The sequence below is a fragment of the Planococcus citri genome, chromosome 3 (assembly GCF_950023065.1).
Source record: "Planococcus citri chromosome 3, ihPlaCitr1.1, whole genome shotgun sequence".
In the NCBI taxonomy this organism is placed as follows: Eukaryota; Metazoa; Arthropoda; class Insecta; order Hemiptera; family Pseudococcidae; genus Planococcus; species Planococcus citri.
In genome coordinates, this window is record NC_088679.1 from 68,974,964 (window position 1) to 68,997,829 (window position 22,866).

The following is a 22,866-nucleotide window of genomic DNA, read 5'->3' on the forward strand; positions in this document are numbered from 1 at the left end:
TTCCAACTGCACAATTTTTTTTCCAACTGCACATCAATTTTTTGGAGCTACACAATATTGTTGGAACTACACGTTAGAATAGGCACTGGCACCCAATCGACAAAATTTCTTTTGAAATTACTCGGGCACGAATGGGGCTTGATTCTACATCTAAGTACATCATTTAGACTGCTATCTCGTTTAAATTGACCCAAAACCCCTTTAGTTCTAAGACTTTTTGCCGAAGTTGTTAATTTTTTCATCATTTTTCAGTTCAGAGATTAACTTAAATTTCAAAAAATGGTCTTCTCAAAAATGTTAGTTATTTTTCAAGGAATTTAAAAAATTTTACAAAAAAGTCATAAATGCGGATCCGCCCTTTTTGTGCGCCCAAATACCACTTTCCCGGCAGTTTTGTGGAAATCTGACATCACCAGTCGATCCGCCGTACTTTGAAACCCCTATATCGGTGAAAAAAAAATTTCCAAAAATGTGACTTGCTCCCTTTCTGCACCCACCGATTCAATTGACCAAACGTTTTTTAAAATTATTGAACACTTTGTTGAGCATTTCTCTTCCAATCAGTCTTGATTCACGAATAATATTATCCAGGAGCTGTTTCAGAGTACTAGGATCATCTTGATACACTTTTGACTTGAGGTAACCCCATAAAAAAAAATCACAAGCTGAAAGATCAGGGGAACGAGGTGGCCATGAAATTTCTGTGTTCAGCAAAATTATTCGATGACCAAAATGCTCACGCAATAAAGAAATTGTGTCTGTCGCGGAATGACAGGTAGCGCCATCCTGTTGGAACCAAGTACCTAACTCTACATTTGTGTCTGCGTTTCAATTCAGGAATGAGAAACTCATTTATCATTTTGCGATACCTCTCACCGTTCACGTTTTCATCAAACACATATGGTCCCACTACACCGAATTTAGCCACGCCCATCCAGACAGTCAACTTGGCGGAGTGTAGAGGTTTCTCATGCGTTATCATCGGATTCTCTGTCGACCAGTAGCGCATATTTTGTTTATTCACATCGCCGTTTCGATAAAAATGAGCTTCGTCAGTGAAGAGTAATGAGTCTAGTGGAATCTCACCAGTATCAATTCTTGTAAGCATATCCTCAGCAAATGATTTTCTTGTCACAAAATCAGTTTTTTGTAACTTTTGAATGATTAAAATCTTATATGGATGGAAACCAAGATCTTCAGATAAAATTCGGTGCAGAGAAGTTCGTTTGATTTTTAAATTTAATGCTCGTTTACGTATTGAAGTGGTAGGCGTGGTCTGTACTGAATGCCTTACTCGGTCCGTTGTTTCTGGTGTTCTTACTGATTTTTTCCGGCCTGTAGGCTTACTTTTACCAGCATGAGCGGTTTTCTCGAAGTTTTTTACCCACAATTTCACTGTTCGTCGCGGTGGCACTTCACTTTTACCGGTAAGTTTAAAATGTTTGCGAAAGGCACGAATTGAACTAATGTAGGAGTCATTATTTTTGAAAAAGGCCTTTACAATAAAAGCGCGCTGCACAGCCGTCCACTTCTCCATGGTAAAATAGTAACTACTGAAACATAATTCGGCATGTGTTGGCTACCTGGAACCACATTTACCATTCCCCTAACACCATTTGAACACAGATCAGTGCTTACCAAAATGTGACAGGTTATTCTGGGACACCCTATACTACGTGAAAGCTCAAAACAACGTCGATTCCCTAAAATAATCGCAGTGGCAATAGGCATATTTGCCTCACCCTGTTAGGGTACCACATAAATGCGATTTCCAATGTCCTGTAAAGGACAAGGAACCACGACGACGACGACGACAACGAAAGCACAACATAATATTGTTGATAATTGGCAATTAACGTTTTCAACATAACTTTTTTGTGATCTATATCTGTGAGTGTAGGTACGTTGAGGGATTTCAAATGCGTTGACAACTGCTTCTTTGGATTATTTTATAATGCGACAAGATGATGTTCCATACCTTTTCGTAATTCAATTCAGAGATAGTTAGATTTTTTATCAAATCAAGAGCTTTTTCTTTTGATAGAGTTGACAAATAACTTGTGTTTTATTCTCTCAGGCAGAATCTTGGTATTATTATGGATGTTCTTCACATAGACGTTTCGCAAATTTAACCAATCTTTACTCTTGCCATTGAATTTGGGTAGGTATGTTGAGCTTTAGTAATTTTAAGTCTTGAAGATGGTCATGTTTTTTCTGAATTAGCAAATTTCTTATATTTTGATATAATGCATTGAAGTTGGATCAAGTATTTTCAATGTTATTGTCTTCTCCAGGGGGGGGGGGGGCGCCAATAAATATCTTGTGACATCATCAAATTCGATTTTCAAGTTGTGTATGACACACAGTTCCACATCAATGATTTCCAGAATTGGTAATTACTGAATCAATGTCAATCTTTCTAAGATTGCTGAGTAAGATGTTCAATACGTTTCGATTATTTGTATTTGTTGAAGTCGAAGTCCAGGTGTTAGTTGTACCATCATCATCATCATCATCATCATCATCATCGGTTAAAATGCCATCATCAAGAAAAACATTGTTGTTGTCCTCATTGGGAGGATTGCTGTGTATTTCAGCAGATTCAGATTTCAGACATTGACATTGCTACTGATTTATCCGGTTCAAAGAGGACCATGAAAATAGTGATAACTTATGGACTGTATAATGCTTTATTCTATAAGAATACAGAATACATACAACCTAGTTTTTGATCCAGAGAAGGCAATCATATCCGAAAGGGGCAAAATGCTGACAATGAGTGTAAAATTGAAGAATACTTACTGGTTAAAATAACAATCATGGTCGATGTGATTGATCGAAGGGCTTCTCCCAATGTAATTTTACAATACCGCGGTGTTAAAAGTTTTAAAAGTTTTAAATTATTTATTACGTTGTAGTTTTAATCACGTTTTAGATTAATTATTAAGTTTTTAATTGATTTTTAATTAATTTTTAATTATAAAAGAGAAGTCGAACTCGAAACACAGACGATTCCGTGTGTCAAAAAAGTAAATATTTTGATCTTTGTCGACAGCCGTGCAGCCAGTCGAACGAGGCCGAAAAAAAGCCAGCTTGCTGGAGTTTTTTGGGCTTCGTCCGAGGGGCACCCGAGCCACCGCTGAGTTGTACTGGTCGATTCGCAGTGTTGCCACACTGTGTTTCGACGGGGCAATGAAGTGGTGACGTCCGGTACTCCGACTCGGCTGGCTAAACTGCGCCGAATCTGCTACTCGCAGATTAGCTGTGTCGCCGGGTGTATATATACTCGGAGGCACAGCATCCTAAGCAGCTCAAGTTACAGCTTCATTCACGTTGTATGTTCATCGACTTCTCTTAATATTTTCATCTCATCGAATTAAAATAATAATAAAAAATAATTTCTTCGAAATACCTATAATTAAAATGAAAAGTAATACTGTATAAAGTACCATCACTACCATCGAATCTAGAAAAATACCTACGAAGATAAAATACTCTGTATTTATATTTATTTCACCTGTGATATTAAATTAATGTATAATACAGTCGTCTCCCACGTAAAAACCCTGAGATTTATTTGAGTTTCTGTGTATTATATGAAAAATCTTGGACTCTCTGAGCCAAGTACTTTTATTATATACGCTCTCAGACTGAGCTAGAAGAAGGTACACCACGTTTAGCCACGTTATAAGCTGTCCAAAGTGTACCAGTTCCAGGTATTACATTGGCGCTGCTATACGAGGTTAAGCCCAGGGTACCTGTACTTGCCAAATATTCTTACAAAGATATCTTTTTTACCCAAGGTGATGAAACACCGCAAAATAACTCAAAGAGTGCAATTGCAAATTTTTAATGTATCTCTGATAAACACGATTAAAACATTTACAATACGATATAAATAAAAAGGTATCTGGAATAAATTCCAGATGGAAGCTCTGAAATGCTACCTAACGCTAGCACTTGTGAAAATATACTTGGAGCTTTGGTACTTCTCTACTTGCCTCGCGAGTGGCACGTCGAACTAATCCGACAGAGTGCACTACTAGCAGCAGTGTTGCCACTCGGGGGTACACATCTTCCCTTTGGGTGGAAGCTGCGGGCGCAACCCCTACCATTATACATATATTCGGATTCAGCCAGCGACCTCAAAAACATAGGTACCATTCAATATAATGTATCTATCACTATATGTGTACTTATTTTCACGATTTTTCAACATTTTTGCTCTTTTTTGAGGCACAGGGTAACATTGAGAGGTTGGACCCAAAAAATAAGTACATATTATTCGTACTCAGCGACCTCAAAAACATACCATTCGATATATCACTCAACTTTTTACGATTTTTAAAAATGTTGACTCTGTTTTTGGGGCACAGAGGGGCTTTGAGGCGTTGGGCCCAGAAAATTAATTCATATTTGACATTCGTATTCAGCGATCCAAAAACATATCTACTATTCGATATATCGCACGTCCAGATTTGTTTTTCAAATACATGATTAAGTTGTGTGTTACTTGAAAGATCAAGCTCCTCCCCCCCACCAACCCCTGGGGAAGGTTGGAGACCAATCAGCGGTGGTTTGATTAGTAGGGTGAGTAGAGTTTGTAAAAAAAAATTGAGTGAAAACGAATGATATTAAGTAAGTAGTAACTTTGATTAATTTATTGGACTGGCATTTTTTGAAACACCTATACTCTTTCCACCCCCTTTTTTAGACATCCCCCTTAAGGGATGGGTATCGAGCGTAGTATCAAATCAAATCATCGAGAATTTGAAGGGGAACATTTTTAGTTCTCTGGTGGTTTTCTCGTAAATATAATATTTGCGGAGTAAATCGCAAAAAACGTAAATCGGAACCGGTTTTAGCCCCCTAAAAAATTAGCTACAGGGGTAACATTCCCGAAAGAAAAAATTTATGTGCCAATTTTTTCTTTTTTAAAACCTCCATTTGCCCACTGTATTGTGTTTGGAGTAAATAATTAAACGTGGCGATGATGAAGTTTATCTATTAGATGTGAAAAAATGATAAAGGCAGGAGGACTATTTGTATTGAAGAGTTGATTAAACCCATGAATGATATTTTCAGATTGCTTTTGATGCTTGGAAAAAACGTTCTTTTTCTAGTCTAAAAATTGAAACGATTCAATCAGCTTTTTGATTTGAAGAATCGCAGTACCTAATATGGTAGTGTGAATTTTAAAATTTAGACAAATTTAAAAGCAAACAAGCATAAACACTTTTGCAATCAGCGAATATTGATGGGTTAGTTGTCTTTTGATTGTACATACCTGGTTTTGATCAGTAACTATGTTGTTTGAGTTTTACTTTTTAACGAACTCAACTCGTGTTTTAGGAGCCGAAAGGTCATTTTCATTTAAAAATATTTTCATCCATTTATTATTTTGAGTTTTCACTGATGGATTTCTCAGCTCAGCCATAGGTTTGACTCTCGTGTTTATATGATACATACCTAAACTACTTTCTCAAATCAGTCGTTTTTGCATTTTTTTCTTCGAATTAAAAAAAGTTTCGAGGTTTCGATGGTGATCAAAATGGCTTCAAATAGATGTGCTGAAAATTTCAGACTTCCATGTATGCAATTTTGTGGCGTTTTTTACTTTTCTGAGGTCTGCAAAGGTGGTTTTTATTCATTTTTAATCCAAACGAATTTTACAAATTTAAAGCGTAATAAAACTTATAAGTACATTTTTTTAAATTCCGAAGTCTACTAACCTAGCTTCTATTAGGGTTGAAAATCTGAAATTTCCAGCATGTTCAGTGTTTGAGATTGTTTGACCTCCATTGAAATTCATTATCGCCCGTTTTAAATTTTAAAAAAATGCAAAAACAACCAATCCGGGCAAAATGCTAACCATGAGTGTAAAATTGAAGAATACTTACTATAGGTAATTTCACTGACTTTCATAGTTTGTATGTCAGGCGACGTTTTCGGTTAACGTCTCGAGACAGCATTGTGTCCTCGTGAACTTGTGTTTTTGAATGACTACTGAAAGTGAGTTTTTTTTTCGAGTTGGGCTAATGGAAATATGAATATAAGGAATTCTTTCAATTTTATCCAAATATTATTATACTTGACCTAAAAATGACGCAATTCCATTTATGAGCTAGTTACCAATTTATGCAAAATTCATCGAACATCATTAATCACATTAAGTATAATAATGTCTACCTTTTTTGCTAAAATTGTGAAAAAAGTTATTTAATTATTTCTTGATGCAATTTTTGGAAAGTCTCCACTTTTTACCAAATTTGAAAAAGGTGCAGGGTACTAATTTCTATAAAAGCTTTGAAAATGCCTCATTATTTCTAGCATGTGAAAGTGCGATGAACAATCAAAAAAGTCACTTATGCTTTTTGCCAAAAATAGAAAAAAGTGCTGCTGTTTACGAAAGTTTCAAAGAAATCCTACCAAAAAAAAAATTCAAAAACAACCCACCGCATATCACACAAATTATAATATTTGCAGGCGGTCGGGATCTTGTTCGTTGACGCCAATTTGTTAAAAACAGTGTTGCCAACCCCTCCTTTCAAGAATTCTTGGAAATTATCCTTGAAAAATCTCGGAATTCGTGTTTTTTTTTTCGTCGTGGGTTTGTTAGAAAGGGAATTTAAAGTTCTTTCTAACGAGCTTGGAAAAAGTACCGGCTACCAAGTTTTGGTATTTTGAACTGAAAATTTCGAAATTTAGATGAGCTATTCAATTGTCTATTTTCAAATTTGTCAAGAATGAAACCTTTTCTAGAAATAACTAGTAAAATTATTTGATATTTAGACTTCTAATATTCGACAAAAAAGCTCGATACTCGCTTGATTAAAAAACATTTTGTGATTTTGCGAAGTAATGCCAAAAAGCCAAGAACATTTTACGTAGTATGTCTGAAAATATTTTGTAATTTTCTGCCAATTTTAATCAAAAATTACTCAATTTTTTAAATTTTTGAAAAAAAAAATAGGAAAATTCTTGAGGTTTTTTTGAATTTTTTTGGGATTTCTTGAGACCTTTGGGCAGTTTTGAGGATACATGAAAAATCTCGAAATCCCGAGATAAATTTTGGAGGCTGACAACACAGCACAAAAAATATCCAAGATGCGGTTCAAAGTGGAAAATTATATTTAAAGCCTTAAAGGTCATCTCCCTTCTGGAAGGAGGGAACTAGGATTGTGACGAAACAACGGTCTTTGGTGAAGAAAAACTTGGAAACATTTTTTGATGGAAATATTTTTGAATAAATGCGGACCTAGTTTGATACTGGATGAAGAGGTAAGAGAGCAAATCATAGTGAAATTCTTTCAAAAAATAAATTTAAATCTGAAGATGGCTTTATAATCTCAACAAAACCTTTTAAAAATCTCAAGATCGTGGTGTCCATTTGTGCCGATTTTAATTCATAAAACTCGATGCCTGGTTTAATTTCAACGTATTTCAAGGGTGCAGCCGGCTTATGTACCTACTACCTACATCCTACATGTACATATTGTTACTAACAGTTGAATAGAGATTACGTATACGTACTAATGAATTCTACAAAATCACTCACCTGTTCGCTGTCTTCCTTTTTACAAATTTGGATATGTAATTTTATTTCTAAGCTAATGTTCAACTTCTTTGGCAAGAGCTCGAAGTTTTAAAAAAATTTCAAAACTTTTCAAATGTATCGAAAGAATTTTTTCAATATTTTTTTTTTTTGCTTTAATGGCCTCTTGATGTCTTTCATTCTCTTGCATTATTTTTGATTCTTCACCTTCAGACTAGTTTTGTAAAATCTCGAAATTAATTTCTGTCAATTTAAGGAGTTCTAAAAATAATTGCGGCTCTTTCACTCAAAATATGTGATCATCTACGAGTACCTACTTAAAAAATAGTGTATTGAACAACTACAGGGTGCGCAAAAATATTAAGTAAGGTCGAAGAAAGTTTTTTAATTCACTGTGACCGGACGAACGTATAGCAAAACACTTCTTTGGGGGTACTCTATATTTCTTAGCACCCTGTACCTCTTTTTTTTCGAAAAACGCCTTTCGCACTACTTCTTGAAACATTTCCATTGTTGTGCTGATGAATTAAAAATGAGTGGACATCAAAAGATTAGCTGAAGCAGAAAAAAATTTGAAAAATTTTTTTGAAATAAAATTCCCAAATTTTTTATTTTATTTTCTCTCTTTGAGCTCTCGGAACTGGGAGGTTGAATGCCCCTGCTTTTCCTGCAATGGGCAAGTGAATATCAAACTTACAGCTCTAACATCCCCACTCGAATTGCATTTCTATGAGCTCAATATACTCTAATGTTATCCATGATCAGCGAAGTTGGAAACGCTGTATAGTTATTTGTGTTCATATGTAATGAAAGACATGTGAATTTTTATAGTCGAAAAAATCAAGTACTGCATTTTGAAGCCGTTAAAAAAGGTAGAAATTTTTGTTCAAATTTCAATCTGAATATCAATAAATAACGAGTAACTAATCTACTTTCACATACACTAATCAACTTTGAGTAAATAAGAAATAGATTCGAGATATTAATGATGGAAAAAAAATTGTGTTTGCGGTCAAGTGGAATTAGTATATTTTTACATGGTAATTGTGTTCTGAATTAATGATAGGATGCTGGGAGTCAGAGAAAGAGCCAACTGATCGTGAAAAACATTCAGAAGAAATGACCAAGGAGGCAATTTGAAGAGTTGTAGAGTAAAATTCGTCTTATCAAAATGTATCTATCGAACTTGGTATATTATTCGGGGTGGGATACCCCAAACCCACCCAGAATGATTACATTTGCCATTTATGTACGCAAATAACTTGTATGAACTATAAACTTGATTTTTGTAAAAAAAAAAATCCCAATCATTTCCTTATGGAAAATAACACGTACCACTTGGGCAGGTCAAGTGGAACAAATTTTGCACTTTTTTAAAAATTAAATTTCTCGGAAATTTCTCAGTCAAAATTCAAAATTTGGGCGGCAAATAAAAGCTAAAGCTTGGTTCTTTGAAATGAGCTCACAACTCCCTATCTTTAATACGACGCTCTCAATCTTGAATTTAAAAAAAAACGTTCCACTTGACCCCAGCTTACCCCTATATCTCTATCCCGTTGAAAAGTCTGTTTTGGACTTTTTAGAGTCGTATGGCTGAATTTGAACCCGATATCTATTCACTTCCAAATCCCACAAACTGATTTCCTTCAAGTTGAACCAGGTCTGAGATATGAACTATTCACGCTAATGCAGTCAAAGATGAAATGTTGTAGTTTATTGATGGTGTTAATAAAATTGCATACTCAGTTTGCCGTAAAAAATTGGCTCTTAAGTTGATTTTTGAATGACCTTGTTCCGGAGGATCCAACGTTGACCGGTTCGCGTTAAATTTAAATAAACACCTCACTCTTACAAGCTTTTCACAATTTTGATTATTTAAAAAAAAATAATAGAAAAAAAATTACTTACATCCTTGCACATTACACTGGCACTTTATACGGTGAAAGTTCTCTTTGGACTGAAGCCAAAAAATTCCACTCGATATTTCTGTGCACCCTGTACCTCTTTTTCTCCGGGGAATCGTCTTTCGCACTACTTTTTGAAACATTTCCATTGTTGTTCTGATGAATGAACGATGAGTGGGCATCAAATGATTAACTGAACGAGAAAAAAATTTGAAAAATTTTCTCAAAACAAAATTCCCGAAGTTTTTATTTATTTATTTATTTTTTGCTTTGAGCTCTCGAAACCCAGAGGTTCTATCATTGGGCAAGTGAATATTAAACTCTCAGCTCTGACATCCGAATTGGCACAGTACCTATCTTACTTTTCACGTTGAAAATTCTATTTAGCACTTTTTACAGTCGTATAGCTGAATTTGAATCTAATATCTATTCACTTCCGAACCTCACAAACTGATTTCCTTCAAGTTGAACCAGGTCTGAGATATGAACTTTCATAATATAATCAAAGATGAAATCACGTACATACATAGTTCGGTGATGTTAATAAAATTGCATACTCAGTTTGCCGTAAATAATTCGCTCTTCTTACGGCGTACTGAGCCGGGTTCTTCGATTTACCTCGAATTTTTGTTGCGAGTTCTCTTCAATGATGTGCCAAAATTTTCGTCCCAAGCCTTTAGACAGAAAAGGGTGTTCGACTGTTGGTAATTTTCGCGATTTTTTGCAAAATTGCTCAACTTGAAAGATTCATTTCTGAAGACCGGTTGAACTTGAAGCAAATCTGTACGTCGTTGTGTTTTGAAGAAAATAATATTGGGAAATTTTGTAAGGTTGAGAGGGCAGCTTTTGTGGAATACGAGTAAAATAATATTTTCTTGAATGGATTAGAATCTCTCCTCTTGATACTTCACGAGGCTGATTCTTGAAAGACCTTGTTCTGGAGGATCAAAGGTTGACCGGTTCGTGTTAAATAAATAAATCACTGAAATAATCCCTCTTACGAGCTTTTCACGATTTCAATTATTTAAAGAAAAAACAATTACTTCCTTGTATCGAATTAAAATAACAAATTTTTATGTTGTTTATTTAATAGATTTGCATGGATGACGCTGCTCGTACAAATGGAAGATTATGGAAAATCAGTGCGACTACTTCCTTCGGGCCACCATTTGCCTTCAAGTGGGAGCTGCAGGCGCATCCCCTCCTAGTACAATTTACGATCAGCGAATAAAATTTGACAAACTCAAATTTGAATTTTTAGGGTGAGAACTCAAATTTTTTGAATAACTTCAAAAATTGAAAGCTTTTATTTAAAAATGTGAAAAATTACACTGAATAAGGTTAGACTTCTTTATCATCTCATTTGTAACCAACTGATTTTTTTAAAATCAAAATCTTCTGGTTATCTTGGTTGTTGCGATTCTAAGAAATGTATTCTATTTGTTATAATTTTTGAGAAAATATTTAATGAAGTGGGATTTGAGCTTCTTGATCTATACTCAGGGAATTCAAAAGCCAATGCGGGCTTGAGGAAATTATAATTTGGCCCCATTTCTAGGCCAAAACTACCTATATTGAGGTTTTTTGAGATGAGGAAAAGGGGTTAAACTAAAATTTTCCTGATTGATAAGTATAGGGAAAAAATACCATTTTTGCCGATTGATATCACATTCATACGACTTATAAAAATTTCCATTTTCTGTTTTGGATTTTTAGGGGGCCCAAATGTGAATTTTTTCATTTCAAAACAAGTTTAAACAAATTGACCTGAGAGAAGCAAGGGCGAAAGTTTTTGAAAATTTGATTTCGAGGGGCCTTAGAACGATGTTTTTTTTAGGAAGTTGATTTTGAAAAAAAAGAGCCCAAGCCAGAACAAAGTGTGGGCGAACTCATTGAAATTTTGTATTTGAGAGAACTGAAAAGGATATTTTTTTATGCAAGGAGTTCATTTCTTGCTGGCTTTTAAAATTTTAAAATTTGGAAGATTTTTTTTTCAGAATGTTGATTTTGAAAAAGAAAAAGAGAACGGGTCCAAACGAGTGTGAAAGCTCTTGAAAATTTGGGTTTCGATGTTTCGAGAGGTATAAATAATACAATACTTTTTGTGGGAGGAGTTTATTTTTTCACTTTGAAACTTCAAAAGTTGAATGATATATTTTTTTATAAATTTCAATTTTGAAGTTTTTGAAAATTTAAGTTTTGACTAGTAAAAAAAAACAAGGCTTTCTTTCATCACAGGCTGCCTCCAGAAAGCGTGAGCCCGGGGCAAACTGTACCCTTTGCCCTTCCTCCCCCTCTCGATGATCTCGATAGTTTTCAATTCTACATATGTCCATATTATAGGGCAAATCGTGAAATCGTGAAAAAAAACGTCTGACGATTTTGATCAGGTTCGTTGGAAATCTGTAATGATTTTAAAGTTGACTCAGAAATTTTTTTAGCTCCGCAGGTATCTCTGGAGGCGATACATAAATTCTCGAGGAGGGGTTTTTCAAAAAAAATCGTAGTTTTATCGCTCTTATTTCTGCCCAACCTGTTTTGGGAAAAATCAGTCCAGTTTTGGAATATGTGGTATTCGAGATTACCCTATTATGTGTTTATCTGAGGAATCACCATCAAAATCCTGGAGAACTTTTATAGTTCTACTGCGCGGTTGAAAATTTGCCAATTTTGCTCATTTTTGGGTGCATTTTTTTGTTTTGAAAATATTTTCTTATCTAAAATTTTGCATTAATTATGCCAAAGCATTGAAAGATATCGTTTCTAAAACTAGGGAAGCATGTTGAAATAATATTAGGTACTGCTAATTTTTTATACCGAGTCATTACCCATTGTCAATTATTAAAAAAAAAAAAGATAAGTACCTATCCTATGTAAATTTTCAGCTATTTTCTAGATTTTTCTAAATTGGCAATACTCGTAATGATGCAAAAATTGGCGTAACTGTTGTTCAAAATATTTTCCAAATTGCAGAAATGCTATTTTTAGATGTTTATGGGCATAATTAATGTGAAATATCTGAAAAGGAAATATTTTAAAATCACGAATTTACCCAAAAATAAGCGATTTGCTCAACTGCTCAGAAGAAACCCTAAAATTATCTAGTCTTGGATTTTGATGGAAATGACCTAAGTCATCTTTTGGAACTGGATCATTTCTCCAAAAAAACATGTTGAGTAAGGGACTAGAGTCCAAAAACACGGAATTTTGCTCAGATTTCCGATTTTCTAACCCCAACTATTTCTCTTGATTCTATATAGTTTCGTAAGCATCTGTAGAAAGTTCGTCCATAAATTGATAGAATTCGCCACTTAATTGATTAAGTATTGAAAAATCTTTTTTTTTTTTTTTTTTTTTTTTTTTTGGGGTGTTTATAATTACAAGATTATTACACCCGTAAGGGGGGGCTAGATTTGGTTTGTGAGGCCGATGTTTTCTACTAGGGAGATGAATTTTTGTATTTCTGAGGGTTTGTCAGGGATAGTAGGTGGGTTTTCTTTTATCTGTAGTGTAAGTCTGTTTTGTTTTAGTTGGGGACAGTTGAAAAGTACATATGTGTTGGATGGATATGGGTTCGTTTCTGCAAAATTGGCATGAGGGTTTTGGTTCTTTTTGGTATAAGTGGTTATGAGTAATTTTTGTGTGGCCTATTCTTAGTCTAGTAATCAGGATTTCTTCTTTTCTGTTCGGGTGGCCTAGATTTTTCCAGGGGAGAGTAGTTTTTTTATGTTGGAAGAGTTTGTTTGAAGTTTGTTGTGACCAAAAGTTCTGCCAGTTAGTAAATGTGTTGTGAGTGATTAGAGATTTAATGTCATCAGGAGTGAGAGTGGTAAGAGGGGAGGGGGTAGCGGCTGTTTTTGCTAATCTATCAACAGTTTCGTTTCCAGTGATACCTATGTGGCTGGGAACATACATGAAGCTAATTGAGTAATCATAATATTGGAGGTTAAAAAGGGACTTATGTATGTCTTGGACTATGGGATGGTCAGAAAAAATGTTTTGAATGGATAGCAGTGAACTTAGTGAGTCGCTTTGGATTAGGAATTTTTTATTTTCTGATTGAATGGAAATTATATCTATTAGGCAATGTTTTATGGCAGTGAGTTCAGCAGTAAAAATTGAGGCACAGTTGTGAATTTTGAAACTGAGAACTTTGTCATAATTGAGTAAGCATAACCAGTATGAATATTAGAAATTTTTGAACCATCTGTGAAGCATAAGTTATATTCAGTATAGTTTGATAACAGTTCTAAGTAATGACTCTTGATTAATAATGATGGGGAGTGATCATGTTTTGGGTAGTTTCTTGAGTAAAATTCCATCTGTATAGGTTTGAGAGACCAAGGGGGATAAGATATTGGTTGATGTATTAGGTTTTTTAGATCAATTTGTAGGTTGTTCATATTTTTGATAAATTCTGGGATTGGACCTGAAGTATGGAGGAAATGCTGAGAGCTGTAGACATTGAGTGACCTTTGAAGAGGGTGAGATGGATTATTTGCAACAGTTGTTAAGAATTTGTTTGTCATGAGAATTTTCCTAAAATCAGGAGGAAGCTCTGCAGCTTCACAATAAATACTATCAATTGGAGATGAATAGAGAGCACCTATGCAGATGCGCAAGGAGGAATTTTGAACAGTTTTGAGAATATTAGTAGTTTTATTTGACAGGTTTGTAAAGCATGGACTTCCATATTCAATTTTACTACGTATCAGGGCTTTGTATACAAGTGAAGTAATAGTTGGCGTGATGGGTTATACTTTGGATTTTTAACAATTTTTAGTAAATTTAGACGTTTGTCAAGTTGAGCTTTTATGTTGAGAAAATGAGGCGTCCAAGTAAGTTTTTTATCAAAAGTAAGTCCAAGGAATTTAGTGGTTGGTTTAAAAACTAAAGGATGTCCTTTGAATTCAAGGATAGGTTCTGGGTAGGTTTTATTTCTCTTGGTAAAAAGTATACAGTGAGTTTTAGATTCAGAAAATGTTAGTCCATTTGTTTCAGCCCATTTTTCAATACAATTTAGAGTTTTTTGGATCATTTCTGAGGCTAGTTTGATGTTATTTGAACGTATTGAAATGTTTATATCATCTGCAAAAATTCTTAAGGAAAGAGGTTGAGGAATAATACTACAGATATCATCAATTAGGAGTATAATGGTGCTAAGCACAGAACCTTGAGGGACTCCATTTTCAATATCAAAAAGTTCAGAGTATGTATTTTCAATTCTGACTCTAAAGGTACGATTTGATAAAAAGTTTTGAATAAAGTAAGCTAAATGCCCTCAGATCCCTATAGAATGTATTTTTTGAAGTATTTTGTATCTCCGTGCTTTGTCAAAAGCTTTTTCAAGATCAAAGAAGACTGAGAGTACAAATTCTTTATTTTGAAAGGCAGTATTGATTTCCTGTGTAAGACTAAAAAGATGGTCCAGAGTAGATCTTTTTTTCCGAAAGCCACTTTGAAAAGAACTGAGGGAATTTGTAGAGTCAATATACCAAGTAAGACGTTTCATAACCATTTTTTCTAGAATTTTACATGGGACAGAAGTTAAAGAAATAGGCCTGTAACTGGAGGGAAGGTGAACATTTTTCTCAGGTTTAAGTATGGGAATGACAGTTGCAGTTTTCCATGTTTGAGGGAAGGAATCTGAAGACCAGATTATATTATAGAGGTTTAGTAAGTCATTTTTACTGGTGTCAGAAAGATGTTTCAGCATATATGGATGAATATCATCTGGTCCAGGTTATGAATTTTTGATGTTGTGGTTTAAACAGTACAGTAGTTCGTTTATAGAGAAAGGTGCATTGTATGGTTCAAGGTTATCAGATGAAAAATCAAGTACTAAATTTTCAGTTTGGTTTTTGATTGTTTGAAAAGCTTCACTATAGGAACTTGTTGCTGAGACTTTAGAAAAAGATTGAGCCATGGTGTTAGTTATGTTATCTAATGAAGTAATAATGTCATTGTTGTGGAGAAGATATGAAATGTCAGATGGGACATAGCAGCCTTTTAATATTTGTATTTTAGTCCACATTTCTTTTATACTAGTACTGTGAGTGATATTCAACATGAATTTGGTCCAACTATCCCTTTGTTTTGATAGATTTGTTCGGCGAGCAATTACTCTTTTTTTCTTAAAGTCTATGAGATTGTCAGTAGAAGGATATTTTTTGAATTTTCTTAAAGATCTTTTTCTTTCTTGAATAGCAATTTTCAACTCTGGACACCACCAGGGTACAGATTTTTTAGGGACCTTTGAAGAAGATTTAGGAATGGTTTTGATAGCAGCTTGAATGATCGAATCAGTGAAGTACTGAACAATAGAGTCAAGGTCTTGACAAGAGAAATCTAATGAAAGCACTTCTTTATTAAAATGAGACCAATTTGCCTTATCTAATATCCATTTTGGAAATTTTGCTTTTGTGGGATTATGAATTTGATTTGGAATGGAAATGGTAATGGGAAAATGATCACTGTGTTGAAGATCATCTTGGGGGTTCCAGTCTAAAAGGTGTGAAATATTTGGAGAGCAAAAGGTCAAATCAATATTTGAGAAAGTACCATTTGATATATTAAAGTGAGTAGGTTTTGAAGGATTGAGGAGAAAAATATCATTTTTTGATAAGAATTTCTCTATAACATTACCTCGATTATTGTTTGAATTTGATCCCCAAATTTTTTGCTTCATAAAATGCATCAATTTAGCTCGAGGTGCATTAATTACAGGGATGTCCAATTCTTGAGAAAAAAAAAATTACAAAATAAAGTGGAAAGAAAAGTCAACTCTTTAACTCGATGGTAATTTCGCTCTAGTTTCAAAAGTCATTAAAATAAAATTTCTCTCATCAACAATTTTAATGGCTCTGTAAGTACCTAGTTTTAGCGAGTTAATAACTTCTTCGTTTTTCTCGCCCTTTTATTTTTATAAAAACCGCGTCATCGATTCATTATGAAGAAGAAAAAAAGAACACGAATTAAACTTGACGAAATAACCGCTTCAAGAAACACTGCATAAGTTCTTACGTTATGGAAATTTCAACATTTTTTCCCGCCATAGTCGTGTTTTTTTTTCGCAATGTTTCAATATAGAAGGTCATATCTCTACTCGTATAGACATCTAGAAAAAAAATTGAAAGGATAGAAAGAAAAAAAAAACGATTCGGCTTTATTGATGAGAAACTTCTGTATAAGTAAAAGTATACGAGTATATCCCAGTCTACGGTGATGATCGCTCGACAATTTAGTAATCAATATTTCACATTTACTAGAAACTTTGCGAACACTGCTGACGTTTGATTGGTGAAAGAATGTGTTGGTGAATAGAAGAATAAAAAATAACCGACTGATGACGATGACTCAATTCCATACAAGATACAAATTTTCAACGGTTTTTTTTCTCCCATCGTATATCGCAACGTCATAATGTCATTTTTAGCGAGAAAAAATACCCCGAGTTGTCTTGACGAGAATAATTTAACCTTCATAATGGAGTCTGACGATTCTGCTCCCTAAATATATATATTTTTTTCGCCGATGACGACGAATAAAAAGTAAGAACTGAGAAATATTTTCAACAAAAGGTTAAAAACTCGCGTTTCTTTTTTCATCGTCGTATATGCTACCGTGTTAGTATAGGTATAGCTGAAGGCAAAGACATTTTTCTGAGTAATTGGGTGATTTGCCAGAGTACGAAAAAAAAAGTATCAATTATTTTTCACCGGTTTACGTAACACGTATATCGTACACGTGACTTAATGACACGTTACCCTGGCGAGGAATTTTTATATTATATAAAGACGCACGTGTTGCGAGCTTTTTCAAAATTCACACTATGTTTTACTCTTTATGTGTAGTACGAGATACATTGTGTAATGTGTATGGCTTGTGCGATTGTAAATCAATTCTTTTTTTCTTTTTTTTGGTTCAAAATACAGGATTAGTATTCTCGCCAATGGTTCGTCGCTACAGAATCCCTTGCTGGTATCTTTATCTGGTACAATGCGAATGTATTTGTAATTTACGAGCTATTCAACACACACCGGACTGGTATCAACGAGCAGGTATGTAGCCTATTATGTTATACTATTATATCTGTGCGATTGATATTATTAATCGATTAGATATTCGATTTCCATATTGTGAATTCCGTCAATGTTTGGGCTTTCGTGTTGGAAATTTTTTTCTATTTTATAACTCGACCGCCTCGACGTATTTTTTTGAATGGAATTTTCCGTTTCGAATGTCCCATGGTAGGCATATTTTTACGTTGTTGAATGTTGGGTATTTTTTTTATATCATGCTTTGCGATGCAACGTACTTAATACGAATTTTATTTCGATTTGAGATTTATTTTGAGGTATTGATTTTGTTGAATTTGATATCATTTTTAGTGCACGTGTCTGAGATGTCGAATTTGGGATGTTTTTAAAAAAAGGAATAGTAAAACTTACGAGAAATCAAATTTTGGTAATTTGTAATATGAATTTATGAACAGTCGGTAGTTGAATATTTGGCACTGAAGATGAAAGCTTTCGAACTGACACTTTTCAATTTGAACTAAGTAAATAAAAATCAAACTAGATTAGAATGTCCTAAAACCCTGTATTCAAAATTTCAAGTGATGAAGTTTGTTTTTGATTTTTTTTGCGAATTATTGAAAACCTAAAAAGTTGCTAAGCTTACTAAAGATGATTGATGGCAATTTTTCAATTTTTTCATCGACTATTTTTCATACTTGAGATTTTTTAAAATGATTTTTCTGTTGTCCCCCTCCCCCTCCACAAACTAATTAGTTTTTGTGGTAAATCCATGAAAATTGTGGCTTTGAGATTTGTCATGTCTGAGTTGGAGTTTCTTTACATAATAATGTAATTTTTTCGAGAAAAAAATCCCCCATGTCTCCAATTATTTCGGTCCCCTTGAATGTAACTTCCCAAGTTGGAAAAATCAAAAAAATGTAGTAGATCAAATTCAGTGAAGAATTCTTCAAAAATTTTCCCTTAACAATTCCGTTTGAAAGAAACCTCTACCACACCTTCAAGTTATTTTGGTATCATTTTATAAAACCGTCCAAAGTTAAGAAATAAACAAAAAAATGAAAAATTAAACGTCTTTTTCAACTGTTTGGGCTCTCTATGCAAGGGAACTATTATCTCTTGGAGAGCCAAATGAGTTTTTTTTTCATTAAAATGAGGTTACTAAGAAAGATTCTGATCAGAAATGGAAAATTTTCAATATTTTTTTTACTGATTTAGATGCTTTATTTTATTTGTTATTTTTTCCAGTTTTTGGAGGAGGGTTTCATGTGTAGGTGGAGCCCGATATTGATTTGGTAGGCCAAGGAAAACTTTTCCTGGAAATGAAAACAAAAACAAAAATCCTCTTGAAATCAGCGAATGTTGTGTTTTCCAACTTTATTGCATACGATTTCAGTGACGTTGCATTAAGTTATTTTGCTTAAACGTGGAATAAAACTGGTCACATGTTAAAACTTGATGCTAGAAATATGTAGCTACGAGATGATATCGTCGTCATCTGCTGTGAAGTTTTCAGAGCTTTCACCTTCTTCGGATTTTTCAATGTACGAGTAGAAGTCATCTTTGTAACTCTGAAAAGCTTGCACAAAATAAGTCTCTCAAATTACTCGAGTATAATGGTAACTAATATCTCTTAAAGAGCCAAAAAAGTTTTTTCCTTTAAAAAGAGCTAATTTTCAGAGGAGGACCGCATACGTGGAGCCCGATATTGATTTGGGAGGCCAGGGAATGATTTTTCCTTGAAATGAAAAAAAGCAAAAATCCTCTTGAAATCAGCGAATTTCCTTGTTTCATATTTTGGGGGGGGGGGGGGGTTCTGGCCTCTCTGCTTTTTTACTACACTGTTTTTAAAAACGAATTCCTCCACACCAAATAGTACTACAGTGCTTGGCCTCGTTGTGAAGCAAAAAGTATAGGTTATCCACCAATACCACAGTCGTTTCCCTACCATTATTGTGGCCCAAAAAGTGAGCATGGCACCTTACTTTACTAGCAACCCTTGTAGAATAATTCATGTGTCTAGCTACATATGTGCTCCAAGCTTTAGGAACAGAATGGTGTATTTAGTTGCTTCCTGTGATTAGTAGTAAACATTTTTAAAGGATCTGATAAGACCGAGAAAAGTTCTAAGAAAAAGTGAGAACTGTTGTGTTTCATCATGCACTGCATGCTTCAGCAGTGGAGCCAATTTTTGTATGAAGTCGTTAGTGTGCTCAACTTGTAGTCTGAAGTGTGAGGAACACATTGGTGTATTCAACTATTCTGTGTAACGTGTAGAAAAATTTTTAGATGACCCGGAAGTGACTGAGAAAGCCATTTTCATGGAAAATTCCAAAATTGTCACCAACGCGCTGTTCAGTCACTTTTTATTTGTATGCCTTTTTTTTCGAAAATCATGTACTAAAAAACTGATTTACATCAATGTATTTCTGAGACTTTAGACTACAAGTTTAGCATACAAGTAGCTCAATAAGTGAACTGGTCTAGACACTAGAGTGTGCACTGCATGAAAGTACCTACTTTTTAGTAATGTGATCTGTGAAATTTTTCTCGGTCATTTCAAAGCCGTCTAAACTTTTTTCATTGTACTAATTTTACGGAAAAAATAAATACCATCGTGTTCTCAAAACTTCATACAATTCTTGTCCAAAAATGTCAACCACAAGGTCTCGCTGGAGTAGTGATTCCCTTCCAGTTCAGGCTAATTTCTTACCCCAGTCAGCTGATTGCAATAGCTGTCCGGTGGCAAGTCCTGCCTCATAAAATGGGCCATCACAACCAAAACATCTTCCATCCTGTGGATATGGGTTAACACTTGGAATATTGCCTCATCTGTCTCCAATTATATTATCATATCTGGGTTTGTCATCTCGTTGCTGTATACCAAGTTCTTTTAAGGTACCTATTTGATTATTCTTTGGAGGATGCTTATGATACTTAATATGTACAATCCCTTGCTCTTTCATCTCTGTCAATTATGAATTGCTTAAAAAGGCTTGCCAGCTGTTCGATTACACAACTAGACTGGTGACTTGGTGGGAATCCATCTGTATCCCTATTGACAATTTTACTAGCAGAATGCTAGCATTAGTAGCACCCACCTAGCATGAGTAGCAGGAAACTAGCATGATACTAGCATTATGCTAGCAAGAAATGAACTAGCATAACATGCTAGCAAAATGCCAGCTTATTGCTAGCATGATACAAACTAGCAAGAAGTATGTTAGCAATGAGCTAGCTACATGCTAGCAACATAACTACCGAATGAAACTAGCATTTCCCGCTAGCAAAATGCTATCATATATCTAGTATGAGATGAGCTAGCACAATGCATGCTAGCAATATGCTAGTTAAAACCTTGCCCCTTAATTACCAAGTGATGCTAGCAGTTCATACTAGCATGATGCTATCATATCGCTAGCATGGGGTGAGCTAGCAAAATGTATGCGAGCAATGTGCTAGTCAACCCCTTGCCTCATAATTACCTAGTAATGCCAGTTGTCCCTGCTAGCATGATGCTATCATATTGCTAATGCAAGATTATCTAGCAAAATGTATGCTAGGGATATGCTAGTTGAAACCCAGCACCATAATTATCGAGTGATCCCAGCAGTTACTGCTAGCAAAATTCTAGCATAATACTAGCTTGAGATGAGCTAGCACAATGTATGCTAGCAACATGCTAGTTATATCCTAGCATCATAATTACCGAGCGATGCTGGTAGTTTCTCCTAGCATAAAGCTACCATGTTGCTAGCATGATATGAGCTAGTAAAAAGTACACTAGCCATACACTAATTAATCCTAGAAGAATAATTATCTTATTAACAATTTTACTAGCAGAATGCTAGCATTAGTAGCAGAATACTAGCACGGTGCTAGCATGGAATCAACTAGCAGATTACCAGTTAGAATGGTGTTAGCACTTAGCACTTTGCCAGCAGACATTTTATTGGAAAATTCATCCTAGCATTGAACTGGTATGATGCTAGCATGTGGTGAACTAGCAAAAGACAGGCCAGCAATTTGCTGGTTACATGCTAGCAGCATAACCACCGAGTAAAGCTAGCAGTCACTACTAGCATATTGCTAGTGCATTGCTAGCACCCTGTAATGGTGCTAGCATGAGGTGAACTAGCAAAAGGCATGCTAGCAATCTGCTAGTTACATGCTAGAAATACAATCACAGGTAAACTTGCACTAGTCTACTGCTAGCGCTATTCTAACCTTGGTAAAGCTAGCAGTCAAAGTACTAGCATGGTGCTGGATTTTCGTTAAAAGACTTCTTATCCAGGTGCTAGCAGTCAAGTGCTAGCATAATGCTAGCAAATTGCTAGCGTTGTTCTTTAATGTGATACACTTAACTTCTCTTAGATGAAGTATGTAGTCGAGTCGAATATAAGCTCAATACAGTTTCCTGTTTAAATTAAGAAGAGTGAAGTTGGCAAACTAATCACTCAGCTTATACTAGCACAAGATGCTAGTGCAATGCTAGTTCTAAACTAGCATTGTAGGGCAATTGCCCATTTTTGGATATTCTTGGGAAACGTACCATAATTAAAAATATACCCTATTCTTTTATAAGGAAATTAATAAACTTCTAGCATTCTACATATTATACACATGCTAGCATATGCTAGCAAAAAGCTAGCAAGATCATGCTAGCACCAGTAGCACCATTTTGAACACCTGCACTAGCGTATCTGCTAGCAAACTGACGCTAGTATAATGCTAGTCCCCCTGCTAGAATTATGCCAGTTGTATGCCAGCATATGCTGGAAATATGCTAGCATGACTATGCTAGCACTGTTGCTAGCATTCTGCCACTTGAAATTGTCAATAGGGATGCGTTCTATAATTTGTTGTCAGGTTTCTCATATGTACTTCTATTGAACGTGTTTATCAAATCTCTAATTCTACCATTCAATATTCATATCTTGTTAGCCAACTTGACATCCTTCATCTAGCGCGCCTGCCTGCCATATATTTCTCTTAGGTTGACTCCGGTGAGTTTGAGGTGAAGTTCTACACCTTGAATCTTTTTGTTAACCATTCTGAAAATTGCCGTGGAAGTTTTACGCCTTATAATCAATTCACCACAGCGTCCTCTGACTGGCCAGCAGTTGTTTGTGTCTGTGATGATTAGAAATTTTAGTGCTGTATTTATCAAAAATTTCTACACAACTTTTAAAAATGGTAGTACATTATTTTTTGAATTTAGTTTCATATAAATCTGTCATCTTTCTACCTACATAGAAGTGAAACGATAAATATAGAAAAATCAATGCTCGAATTGTTGGTAAATGTCTGAGGTGAGATTATATTGATCATGCCATCAAGATTTGTTGAAGAAAGTTTTAGAAGCGTGAAG

The 22,866-nt window shown here is 34.8% G+C and overlaps 2 protein-coding genes across 5 annotated transcripts in view; one reads left to right on the plus strand and one right to left on the minus strand.

Moving 5' to 3' along the window:
- APP-BP1 (Nedd8-activating enzyme E1 regulatory subunit APP-BP1) overlaps positions 1-22,866 on the plus strand; it is a 323,180-nt gene that overhangs the window by 181,518 nt on the left and 118,796 nt on the right. For 2 of the 4 annotated variants that reach the window (XR_010557430.1, XR_010557431.1), the window contains exons 11-12: positions 10,553-10,721; positions 17,394-17,517. The exons of 1 other annotated variant lie outside the window; for it this stretch is intronic. Coding sequence is in view for 1 of the 3 variants with exons in the window: in XM_065354219.1 (XP_065210291.1) it covers positions 17,394-17,475 (82 nt within the window). In the remaining 2 variants the exon portion in view is untranslated. Of the gene's footprint in view, positions 1-10,552; positions 10,722-17,393; positions 17,520-22,866 lie in introns of those variants that run through there. One more of the 4 variants, XM_065354219.1, reaches the window with a different exon arrangement.
- LOC135838548 (uncharacterized) overlaps positions 1-22,866 on the minus strand; it is a 228,217-nt gene that overhangs the window by 170,176 nt on the left and 35,175 nt on the right. The window lies entirely within an intron of this gene.